This window comes from Diabrotica virgifera, chromosome 7, assembly GCF_917563875.1.
Source record: "Diabrotica virgifera virgifera chromosome 7, PGI_DIABVI_V3a".
Lineage (NCBI taxonomy): Eukaryota > Metazoa > Arthropoda > Insecta > Coleoptera > Chrysomelidae > Diabrotica > Diabrotica virgifera.
Genome location: NC_065449.1, coordinates 49,824,389 through 49,838,121, shown reverse-complemented (window position 1 = coordinate 49,838,121; position 13,733 = coordinate 49,824,389). Strand labels below are relative to the sequence as shown.

General features: G+C 30.2%; 1 protein-coding gene across 4 annotated transcripts in view; it reads right to left on the bottom strand.

Annotated features, from left to right (window-relative positions):
• Positions 1 to 7,472, bottom strand: part of LOC126888265 (uncharacterized) — a 183,656-nt gene extending 176,184 nt beyond the window's left edge. The window contains exon 1 of one of the 4 annotated variants that reach the window (XM_050656372.1): positions 7,076 to 7,472. In XM_050656372.1, the coding sequence (XP_050512329.1) occupies positions 7,076 to 7,313 (238 nt within the window). In that variant the 5' untranslated portion in view covers positions 7,314 to 7,472. The remainder of the gene's footprint in view (positions 1 to 7,075) is intronic. The other 3 variants (XM_050656373.1, XM_050656371.1, XM_050656370.1) reach the window with 3 other exon arrangements.
• Positions 7,473 to 13,733: the final 6,261 nt, after the last annotated feature.

The window sequence follows — 13,733 nt, the reverse complement described above, 5'->3', positions numbered from 1 at the left end:
ACCTACTCAGTGAATCGTTCCAAAATACTATGTCCCAGAAGTGAAGAGGTTATTAAAAGACCTAACTCGCCCATAAAGCTTTACTCGTACTTGACAATGTCAGGCCACCCAAATGAACAAGAGCTTAGCTCAAGTGACGGGAATATCCAATCCATCTTCCTACCAACAAACTGCTCACGTTTATTGGAGCCCATGGATCAAAATGTTATCGCATGAAGCTCTGTTTCATCTGACTTAATATGTAAAAGCTGCACAATGAATGCTGCATCACAAGAAACAAAAAATGTGATCCTAAAGAAAATTAACCTATTGCCGATTGGTTGGAGATTCTACTGCCTAGGAATTTAAAGGAAAATTCGACAAAACGGGAATATACTGATATTAGCCTAATAAAATAAAAAAAAAGTCAAAATGTAAATTTGTACAGGTCAAAACAAATTTTATATCAAAGTTTAGGTGGGTACAAAAGATATTTTCAAAAAAGTATCCAAATCATACAAGGGGATCATTGTTTAAATAATTAAAAAGGGGTCATTTTTGCAAAAAATGTACTTTTTTAACTGCTGAGGTAATTCACTCAGGCATTTTTTCTTGGCATTGGTCTATGGCATTTTTTTCTTCAACGTTGAAGGGTAAATGTTTCACATAAGACTTACTAAATTAAATTTGACCCCCTATTTATTTAAATAATTGTATATAAAACTTTAAAAACAAATTTACAAAAAAATATTTTTAGCGTTTTAAATAAGCACTATAAAATATCTTATTTTACGGTCTAAGTTGCGCTATGTTACTAGTATTAATTAAAAATAAATTGGTCGAAAAATATTTAATATTTTTTGAGATATTGAATTTGTTTATTAAATGTTACTATATTTTCAATTGCAAAAACGCGGTTGTTGCCAAAGAAATATTCACCTTCTTAAGATCTCATTATTTTTATTTTTATGTATATTTTCGATAAGTGTATTGATAAATTCAAATTTCAATTAAACTCCCCCCTAAAATGGCATTTGAAAACTATTCAAATTTGTTTATAATTTGTTTTTTTAATAACGTCGCGAGGATAAAGTATTTTGAAATGCCGTTTCGATAATTGGGTTCCTGGAAATTTTTTACTAATTAACAAAATTTTTTTGTCGTTTTTTCTTCTTCTTTTTTTCTTGGAGTTATATTACAACGGGCCCTTTTAGGGTAAAATTTTATTAAGAATGTCGAATCTCTGAGTTCTAGATTCTAGACCTAAAAATATTAAGATTTAACTAAAATCTCTTAAATAAAATGTGGCTACTTACTGAGTTACAGGGTGTTTTATTTAAAAATTAAAAAATTATTTTTACCAACTACTTTAAAACTATTTGACGTATCTTTATCATACTTGGCAGAAAGTATGGCTATTATATACCCTCCTAAATTGTGATTAATAAACGTTTCTAGCTAGTGCCAGAGGCGTACGACAGGGGATAGTGAATTATTGACCCTTCCCAAATTCTACGCCACTGAATGAATTACTATTTTAGCGTAATTTTTCGATTCTCCAATAATTTGTATGTAAATAACTTTATTGGTATCGATAAAGTCATCAGTTTGAGAAATATTGGAAGTTTAAAATGAATGAATGGATGAATCAAAATAACTATGCTGTTTCATTTTTAACGTCCAATATCTCGAAAACTAATGACCTAATCGTTACCAGTAAAGAGTACATTATTTACATAGAAAGTATTGGAGAATCGAAAAATTTTGCTAAAATAGTAATTCCCTCAGTGGCGTAGAATTTGGGAAGGGTCAGTCATTAACTATTCCCTGTCGTACGCCTCTGGTAGCAGCTAGAAACTTTTATTTATCACGATTTGGTAGACTGTATAGTACCCACACATTATGCCAAGTATGATAACGATACGTCAATCAGTTTGAAAGTACTTGGTAAAAATAATTGTTAAATTTTTAAATAAAACACCCTGTAACTCAGTAAGTAGCCACATTTTATTTAAGTGATTTTAGACCAATCTTAATATTTTTAGGCCTAGAATCTACAACTTTGAGATTCGACATTCTTAATGAAACTTAACCCTAAAAGGGGCCGTAGTAATATAACTCTAAGAAAAAAAAAAGAAGAGAAAAAAAGAGAAAAAATTTTGTTAATTAGTGAAAAATTCCCAGGAATCGAATTATCGAAACGGCATTTCAAAATATTTATGCCTTGCGACGTTATTAAAAAAACAAATTATAAACAAATTTGAATAATTTTCAAATGCCATTTTAGGGGGAAGTTTAATTGAAATTTGAATTTATCAATACATTTATCACAAATATACATAAAAATAAAAATCATAAGATTTAATACAGGTGAATATTTCTTTGGAAACAACCGCGTTTTTCCAATTGAAAATAGAGTAACATTTAATAAACAAATTCAATATGTCAAAAAATATTAAATATTTTTTGACCAATTTTTTTTTGTTTAATACTGATAACATAGAGCAAATTCCCTTGTAAAATAAGATATTTTATAGTGCTTATTTAAAACGCTAAAAATAATTTTTTGCAAATTTGTTTTTAAAGTTTTATGTATAATTATTTAAATAAATAGAGGGTCAAATTTAATTTAGTAAATTTTATGTGAAAGATTTGCCCTTCAGCTTTGCAGAAAACAATCCTATAGACCTTCATTAGTAACTGAATAACCTCATCAATTAAAAAAGTATTTTTTTTTGCAAAAATGACCCCTTTTTAATTATTTAAATAATGATCCCCTTGTATGATTTGGATACTTTCTTGAAAATATCTTTTGTACCCACCTAAACTTTGATATAAAATTTGGTTCAACCTGTACGAATTTACATTTTGATTTACATATAGTGTATTTTTATTTTACTAGACTATATAAGAAATGTTTTAAAATCTGTTTGTAAATATATGTCAATAAAACATAAGAAATACCTAGTGAATAAAAATCATCAAGCACTGTAGACAAAAAGTTATCATAATAAACGTCATTATCTCAGGTGGTTGTCGACTCGATGTCGTAAAGGAACAATGGATCTTCTGATAGCGGCTTTACGCAAAAACTTTGAAGGGTTTGCCGATATTTTTAATCAACATAGTAGCGCCAAAATATGAATAATGTCTGGCAATTACACAAAGACCCTATTTAATATATGTATATCTACAGATAATAGCAAAACAAGCCAAAGAATAAACACTGGGCTATTGAGAGTAGGTATATTTATGTCATGAAAATAATATAATAAAATTTAAAGTTAAAAATAAAACAAGTGTCTTGTTGGTTAAAAAGCATTTGTGAATGGACTCAGAACTTCGATATCAAATGCAGGACAATATTCCATATTGCAGAAGATCGAGAAGTCTTCGCAATGGTGATTGCCAACGTCGGATAATTCTGGTATGGCACGTGAAGAAGAAGAAAAAATAAAATTTAATCTACTGCGATATTATGCTCATTTCGGTCTCTATGACGTAAAGAAAGACCATAAATAAAGAATGTAAAGAAATGGACCTTGTACAGTGGAGAACATACGACAAAGTTATTAAGTTACAGAATAATATTTAAACGCCATATTGTCATAAACACCAAAATTACAAAAAGGAGAAGGTTAAACATGAAACTGACCAGAAACCTATTGTTTAAAGTTATTATTTATTATTATTATATTTTGAACAATTCTTACATTATTCTTCATAAAAAGAAAATAGTCTGAACCTTTTAACGACTGACAAATCAGTAGCAATCATCGCAGAAGAAACAGTTATTCCTACCAACCATGACTATGGAGGCCGTAGCTGAGTGACTATGGTACTGGCTTACCAAGCCGGACATCTCTGGTGCGATCCCCGGCACAGGCAGCAGACATTTTTCAATTTCTTTTATAACCGAGCCGACATCGTGCTTCGGAGGGCACGCAAAACCATTGGTCCCAGCTACATAAGTGTAACACTACAAACATGAGCCAGCAGGCTACACGAATTGTGCAATAAGCCAATAGGCTGCCTTATTAAAAGCCTTGTACGTTATAACATCGAATTTAATTGTAGAAGACAAAAATAAGACAATCTCTAAAACATTGCTAGCGACTCCTGTACAAGATAATTTTCTTCTTCTTCTTCTTCATGTGCCTCATCCTTTAAGAATATTGGCGATGATCATTGCCCAGTTTACTCTGTCTGCAGCGGTGCTTCTTCTTCTTCCTTCTTGTATGTAGGCTTTAAAGCCTGTTTCTTCTTCATTAGCCTCCTAAATTGTTTAAGTTATCGCACCACCTTTTCCTTGGTCTGCCAATACTTCTTCTTCCATTTGGTGACTTATCTCGTGCTATTCGTACTATCCTACCCTCTGCCATTCTACTAATGTGTTCGTTCCACTCCTGTTTTCGTTTTGTCACCCATCCATTTATGTCTTCTACATTACATGATCTTATGTTTTCGCTTCTCTCCGGTTAAAATGCTTTAAAAATTTTCAACCAGGATGTGCCTCGTCGCCCCTGTCCTCTTTTTCCTTCCAATTTCCCTTGTATACTAATCGCATTACTTCATATTTTTCATTTCTTAGTAGGTACGTGACCAATGTAGCTCAGTTTTCTTTCCTTCAGAGTGTTGAGTATTTATTTCTATTTCTTTTTTCACAATATTTCCGTGTTTTTTACTTGTTTTGTCCATGATATTTTCCACATTTTTCGATAACACCACATCTCAAAGCTGGCTAGTCTTTTTCAGTTGCGTCTGTAATTGTCCAGGCTTCAACTCTATATAAAAGGGCAGAAAATACATACTTATCATCTCAATACTCTGGTTCTGATTTCTATTACCAGTTTTCCATTACATAATATGTTTTCGATAGTAATATCAGCGAACGGAATAAAACTGTCAAGCTATGGAAAAGTGGAGGAAGAAGTACAAAAACAAGTGAACATGGCGAACAGAGCACCAGGATGTCTCAACAACACAATCTGGAGAAACAAATACCTCATAATGGAAACGAAAACCAGGGTATATAAATCAACAATAAGACCGATAATGACGTACACAGCGGAAACAAGAGCAGATACGGCGAAAACACAAAGACTGCTGGAAACAGCAGAAATGAAAGTCTTACGAAAAATAACAAACCAAACTCTAAGAGACAGGTATCAAAAAAGCCAAAAGAGACAGGTAGCCAATGTAACAAAAAAGAAAGACTTCTGTTGGAGTATGTGTAAAGTGATTGAGAATTAGAAAAAAAAAAGCTCCAACAGAAGTAAAAAAAGAAAAAATAGCTTATGTAGCAAAATTAACAAAAATGAAAAGAGTGGCTTCTACTAGAGAAGCCGATGGAACATAATACTACTTTTGCAGTAGTATTAGTAGAGGAAGAGGCTAAGATGAAGAAAGTGGGATGAACTGATAATAAAAGTATGAATAGACAGATGCAAACTGAATGAAGTTAGGCTAGCGATATATGCAAGAGAACGACGACAACTTGACACTCAAGGATGGGTACGGCCAATTTGCATGCTTGTCAAAGACGGTAGTTCAAAGACAGGTATGTCTCTTAGAGTTTGGTTTGTATATAGATGTGGTGTAGAAGAAATAAACGTGTGGACCAAAAGAAGAAAAATAGAATGGAATGAACACATCGAAAGAATGACAGAATAGTACGAATAGCAAGAGACAAATCGCCAAATGGAAGATCATTGGGACGACCGAGGAAAAGATGGTCAGACAATGTCAATTGAGGCTAAAAACCGAAGTAAAACAGGCATTGAGCCTATTTATAAAGTAAGAAGAAGAAGAAGATAATATGTTTTCAATAAGATAATAACCAAACGAAATTGGACATGAAACCAAACTGTAAGTTATCCAGAAAGGAGTCAAGGATGCATATGATTTGCCAGATGGTATCTACCTATAATGTGTTGGATAATAATACCATCTGAATACATTAAACAGTGAACAAGGAAATAATACGAAGAACAGGAGTGACAGATGCCATAGAAAAAATTATGGCCCAAAAGTGGAACTGGGCAGGGACATTACCTAGAATGTCGGATAACAGATGAACACAGCAAATACACTGGAGACCAAGACAAGAAGCATATCGAAGTAGAGGTCATCCGCCAACAAGATGGCCTGTAGCCATAAAACGGATCGACAAAAATTGAATGCAAACAGCACAACACAGAAATATATGAAAAAGACTGAGGGAGACCTATATCCAGCAGTGGAGAGATCCGCGTTGAATAATGATGACATTAATGAGTTCATCAAAGACATATGAGAAGAAAACCCAACATCATACAAATTTAGCAAGCACAATTAATACAAAATAAAACAAATGAATTACCTAAAATTCTATTTAATCCCAATTTCTAATTTTATCTTAAGATTAGAAGAGGAAGTGATTGAAAATCATTTAGAGTTCACCTCGTATCTAAAGAAGTTATAAGTAAAATCGAATTGTTCAAAAATGAGTCGTTTTTGATACAAAATCAATATCCGCATCATAAAAAAATATTCTCATTGTCGATATCAGTCTATCAATCCTATCGAAAACCCTAACCTTGTCAAGTTTCGATTATAAAACAAATCTACAAAGTATTATTTAACACGAAATTCCTCCATTGAGTCATACAAATTTCCCAGAGAAACATTTCACAATAAATTTCAAGTTCATAGGTAAAGAGCGTCAGTGATTCATCGCCAATGCTCCAAATACCACCTACACTCCGCGAACAGATGTCAAACAACCAGCCTGTCCATTTTTACTACAGGAATCTCAAATACCAAGAACTACAAGCACTTTTCGATTTAATCAAGCAAGCTGTATCGAGAAATTGTAAATTCTCTCAGAGGGGACCACCGTCTCATTGGCTACCTGTTGCTGCAAGTCCCGCCCCTCCACCACACGGATAAACACGGGCAGATCCTTGCCTCATCTGAACAAGAAACTTTTCAACACCAAAAATCAGTTAAACCGCGAAAAAATAAACAAAACACTGGGGAAATAATACAAGAAGTGTTATCAGATTTGTTGATACTGTGGCAGGATTATTATTTATGTAAAAGTTTGTTGACTTACGTGGAAAATTGTATGTGTGTATTAAATATCCTTTTTTCCATATTAAGTACGAAAACTTTGTCCTTTTCTTGTTAAAAACAATACTGCTAAAAATACTGCTGATTTTAGTACTCGCGTCTGAAGTAAAACTACTAGTCCTATTTGGCACTTCCATATCACTGCATCGACACTGACATAACCTAATCTTGGCAGTCCTTTGATCCCTATCTAACATTCCGGCAGGATAAACTGATTCCATGATTGTGTTTCACACGCGCGTTAACTTTAATAGAGACTGACTATAACCTACACCACGTCTGTCAGACTTTACACTGGACACTTACCTCTAAGTTAGGTACTATTTAAGAGGAGTGTCCATATCCAATAGGCGGGTTTTATCAATGAATCTTCCCCCACTCCGGCGCTCTTTCTTTTCCCTCATTGATGTTATGTATGTAGAGAAATTTAATACAATACTGGAACATGTGTTTTTTTATTATATATTTAGTTTTAGTTTCAACGCGTGGCGCAAGCCATTAAGATTAATCGCTTGAACGGTTTGCATCATCGAATTTGTTGTTGTTTGTTTTTTTTTGTTTTCAGTGCGTTAATAGTCTTTGAAAAATAATAATTATATCTACACTTACGTGAACGATTGTTTTTTTCATGATAAAATTTTGGCACGTCGATCTTCGGTGATCGGTAAATAATTATGGGGAAAAACTTTCTGGTTTTTGTTTTTATGTGGTTCATTCATAAAAATTTTAATGGGCGAATTATATCTCAGTAGTAAAATGTGTTAACGAGGTCAATTACCACTTAATAAAAATTCATTTCTTAAATAAACACTAAAAATTGTTTCTTAATTATCATCTTATAAAATTTGCGACAGCAGTTTCGCTGATAACACAAAATAATCCAATAAACTTTAATAATTATAGAAAATTATTATTTTATTATTTTTTACTAATGCTGTTGTTAGATGAATTTAGTGATTGGTGATGAATTGTATGACTGAGGTTTATCATAAAGAATTACTATTTAGTTTAGTTATTTTAAGCTATTATTTTATATTTTTTCAACTATCTTTAAAAGTAAGTACCTACCTACTTATTTTCTTAAATATGAAGTGTACAAGTAAACTTTGATTTTTTTCGAACCAATTTTAATAAATAATTTAAATCTCTATGTTTGTCTGATATAAAATAAAATTTACAAGATTATTTTTTAATGATTTTAATTTCCAATCATATACTTAATAATATATGTAATATGTAATAACATTTTTCATCACGTGTTTAATTCTGTCCAATCGGATTATTATTATACTGGGAATAATCTACTTAGGTACCTACATTATTTTACTTTTAAGTATTTTTGTATTCTGTTTAATTACAAGTAGTTTTATAGTTTGACAACTGACACATTTTTAAGAAAATTAACCACAATAAACTTGTAGTTCTGCATCTAATGTCAAATTGTCACGAGAAAAATACAAATCGGTAATTTTAAGGGCTCCAGTGTAATTCGGTTAGATTATTTCATGAATCAAACTCTATTTATACATAATTTTAACTAATATTTTATTGATATCTTCGTCTGAATATTTGCTAAACCAGCTCATGCTGTTCACTTTGACAAATTGTAAAACATCAATTGTAATAAATGTCACTGAATGTTTATTTACAAAGACTGAAATTTTGTATGTAGATATTAAAAAATAATCTTTCGAATATCACACGATAGTAAGAATAAGAAAATAATGCTCCACTTTTTTCTCAAACTTGTTGCCGTTCGGCAATATCACTCATGCCCTGCGGGCTCTCGTGTCAAGTTGTTGAAAAATTGTCGCATTCTTTTCAATTTGTTCTCACTCTCGTGTGAACGTGTGATATTAATTTTGATAATATTTAGTAAATGCCGGTAGGTATGTGCAAATTTCTTCGTGTTTTTATTTAATTCTTTTTAGTGCCGTTTACTCGGTTTTTAACTCCAAATTTCATCAAGAGTCTTCGATTTTCTTGAAATTTTAACGGTGAGTAGGGAAAACTTTAACAAGCAAAATCTAACCTATGCTGAAGTGAGCTTTTACCTTGATGGTTAAATTCACCCCTACTGGAAGATTATAAACTTTATATCCTCAATAACCTGAATAATCAATAATAGGACATTCAATACTTGTAATAGACTTATTCGTGGTTGAAAATTGCAATTCTTCTCATGTTTTCAACCGATTTTTCACGAATAACTCAAAGCCTTTACATTTTATCCAAAAATCTGTAAATGGATAAACTGAAGCTTATAAAATATAAAACAAATTGCTTCTTTACTTTTGCTGTAAGCCTAATACAAACCATTGAAGGTGATAGGTAATTTCGAATTTAACGAAAAGTTTTAAAAATTCAACACAGAATGATAGAAAAGCGGTAAATTTTTAAGCGGTAGGTATGTTTGGTAGGTATATTTTTTAAAATACCTAGGTACTTAAAAAAGGTTTAAAATAACAGTCTGTAAAATTTCTAGCTTATGAAATAAGGAAGTTAAGATGAAAATAAGGTCGATTCTTATCTTTGTCGTGAGGAAAAGTAATCATGCGCTTGCTATTTCTACCCTAATTTTAATTAAATGTATCCATCTCAAGTTCACTGTATATCAGCATTAGTAATAGGATGCAAAAGTTTAAATAATTTAAAACGAATAACTTTAAAAAAAGTTATGGTTGCAGGTTGCAGTGAAAAAAAATCTTTAAATATCTTTTGACATTTTCAAAAATAGGTAGGTGCTAGGTAAGTACCATCTTCTTTTTTCAAAATATTTATAAAAATATCGAAGATATTGTACGTAAAATTTGCAATGTAACAGTATATTTTGTAAAAAATCCAATTTTTTGTTATACAGTGTGTCTGAGTAACTTGGAACCATATGGGAAACTTTTTTAATATCAAATTTATGAAAAAAAGTTATTGTTTTTAAAGTGCTTTACATAGTCTAAAACTTAAGAAGCAATCATCAGATATCGAATTTTATCAACAGTATACGAGGTATGTCAAAAATATGAATTTCGCTCAAGAGTAAAGTGCCTTTACATTTCACAATATCGAAAATTGTCATTGAGAAAAGTTGTTTGTAATTAAAAATTATGTTATAATCTGCATTTACACTCTTCTAATTAAAAAAATTTTTTTTGAGAATTTTCCTCGAATCACGGACACCCAACATCATTTTTATTTATGATAGCTCCGTTATTATTAATTTTACGAAAAAAAGTTATTCTTTATAAAACGTCTTAGTCTATCAACTAAGATAAAATTATAAGATAGTAAATTTTATCAATTTTATACGAGGTATGTCAAAAAATATGAATTTCGCTGAAGAGTAAAGTACCTTTATTTTTCACAATATTGAAATTTGTTATTATAAAAAGTTGTTTAGAATTAAAAACTATGTTTTGTGCAATTGCATCCTTCTAGTTCTAGTTGAAATATTGTGAATTATAAAGGTATTTTACTCTTGAGCGAAATTCATATTTTTTGACATAGGTACCTCGTATAAAACTGAAAAAAAGATATCTTATGATAGCATCTTATTTTTTTTTGACTATTCAGACATTTTTATAAAGAATAACTTTTTTTCGCAAAATTAATAATAACTGAGTTGTCTTAAATAAAAATGATGTTGGGTATCCGTAATTTGACGAAAATTTTCAATTATTTTTAATTAGAAGAGTGTAAATGCATATTATGACATAATTTTAAATTACAAACAACTTTTCTTTATAACAATTTTTGATATTGTGAAATATAAAGACACTTTACTCTTGAACGAAATTCATATTTTTGGACATACCTCGTATATTATTGATAAAATTTGATATCTGATGATTGCATCTTAGGTTTTAGACTATGCAGAGCATTTTTTTCGTAAAATTGATATTAAAAAAGTTTCCCATATGGTTCCAATTTACGCAGACACACTGTATATAGCAAATTTTACGTATCTTTGAAAGTCTTGTACATATTTATTTTGAAAAAAAGGTATTTTTAAAAATGTCAAAAATATTTTTTTCCTAAGCAAAATTTTTTTCAAAATTATTCATTTTAAATTGTTTAAACTTGTGGATCGCAGTACCTACTGATATCTAAATATGTACAGTGTATTTGAAATGGAGCGTATAATAAATTTTAAATATACCGGGTGTCCACTTATATTCTCCCCCATTTTAACTGCCTATAACTTCTAAACGGCTCAAGATAGAAATATGCGGTTTTCACTGAAATGTTTTATTTTAGTAAAAGTTTTGTCTGAATAGATGGAATTTTTTATATCGCTTTCAAATACGAAATAAAAAATGGCGGATTTTTGAAAAGAACTTTGTTGACTTTTTTTTAATGGAACACCCAGTATATTCTTTTGTAAATTGAAAGAGAGGTCATTCACCTATCTAGCGATATAAAGTTTTTCAAAATCAGTTGTCAAGTCACTGAGTAATTAATTTTTAAAATGAGAGGTGCAACGTGGATATCACATACCTAAATAACATAACTAAGCAAGTTATGTGATTTCCACATTGCATCTCTCATTTTAAAAATTAATTGCACAGTCATTTGACAACCGATTTTAAAAAAATTTATATCGCTGGATAGATAAATGACCGTTTTTTCAAGTTTTTAGGTAAATGACTATTTTTTACATCGCTTTTAAATAAAAAATAGCGGATTTTTGAAAAAAAAAAACGTTGTTGACTTTTTTTATTAAAACCCCAGTATATTTTTTTGTATCTTGAAAAAACGGTCATTAACCCAGCGATATAAAATTTTTTAAAATCGGTTGCCAAATGACTGTGTAATTAATTTTTAAAATGAGAGATGCAATGTGGAAATCACTTAACATAATATCATTTTGCTCAGTTATGTTATTTAGGTATGTGATATCCACGTTTCACCCCTCATTTTAAAAATTAATTACTCAGTGATTTGACAACCGATTTTGAAAAACTTTATATCGCTGTATAGGTGAATGACCTTTCTTTCAATTTACAAAAAATATACTGGGTGTTCCATTAAAAAAAGTCAACAAAGTTTTTTTCAAAAATCCGCCATTTTTTATTTCGTATTTGAAAGCGATATAAAAAATTCCATCCATTCAGACAAAACTTTTACTAAAATAAAACATTTCAGCGAAAACCGCATATTTCTATCTTGAACCGTTTAGAAGTTATAGGCAGTTAAAATGGGGGAAAATATAAGTGGACAACCAAATTTTTTTCTCACAAAAATAATAGAAATCAATGTTATTTTAATCACCACTCACTTAGTTTATATTTTAGTTTTAAATTTTCCAGTAAAACTATTATTCTATGTTGAGTTTTTAAAAATTTTCATTTAATACGAAATAGTCACTTTCAACAAGATAACCCGGGATTGTATTAGAACAAAACCTAGAACAAAAATAAAAAAACAATATCTTTGATTTTTTATAATCTACATTATATTCATTAACAGTCCTTCTGATAAAATGTAAGTTTTTGAGTTATTGGTGAAAAATGTATTGAAAACATAAGAAAAATTGAAAAAACCGTTGATGAATCTTTTCACTAGATTCAACGCTTGCTTGATTCAACATCAAGTATAACATTATATAAACTGCAATTAGAAAATGCAGCATTAAGCTGGAAAGACAATCATAAAAATGAGCACCAGTATATGGAATTTGCTGATGATCTAACGAACTCAGCAAGAACTGCGAAAGAATTAAGAAGAGTAGTGAAGAAAAAGGACAAAACCAAATATATTGTTATGGGAGGAATAGAAGACACAAAAGAAGAAGATTTTATTGTGAGGTTATTCCGATATATCGACAACTATTAGACATTTTTTTACATGTGACATTCTTATTGTAGCAAAATCTTTAAAAAAATAAAATGTGAAATTTGCCCATAAAAATTTTATGAGGATTTGGTTCCCTTAAACCACCCAAATATTTGTGTACGTTCTAATTAAAGTAATATTGTGATACCATTAGTTAAACACAATGTTTTTAAAACTTTTTTGCCTGTATTTTTCGATACGCCAGTTTTTATCGAGATATCTGAACATTTGTAAAAAAAAACCACCACTATAAGGTTGCATATTGAAACCTGGTAATAATATGACAATTTATTTATAATTTATTTAAATTTTGTTACGTACTCACAAATTTTTAAACATGTCAAAAAAGAAGCCGAATCACAATACAAACTGGCTTATCAAAAAAGTACTAAGAGGCACAAAAGTTTTAAAAACATTGTGTCTAATGGTACCACAATAATAATGTAATTGGAATGTACACAAACATAATGGGAGGGTTAAAGGGAACAAAAGAACCATAAAATTTTTATAGAGTGCACAATATTTCACTGTTATTATTTTTTGTCTCTATTTATGTTTCTGTCATAAGAAAGTCACGTGTCCATTTTCAATATAAAATTGATATAGGTTGGAAAAAATCAACTTTCATTTTATAACTTCAAAGGGCTGTAACTTTTATTTATGTGCACATTAATTTGTAGTTAGGTTCAATTAACCTTTTTTTGTTACAGAATAGGTAAGTCATTTAATTTATTACCTAGCATTTTGTTACAGCCTGTATATTCCATTGATATGTTTGTTAATTATTCTGACAACGCAATTGAAGATCCGTA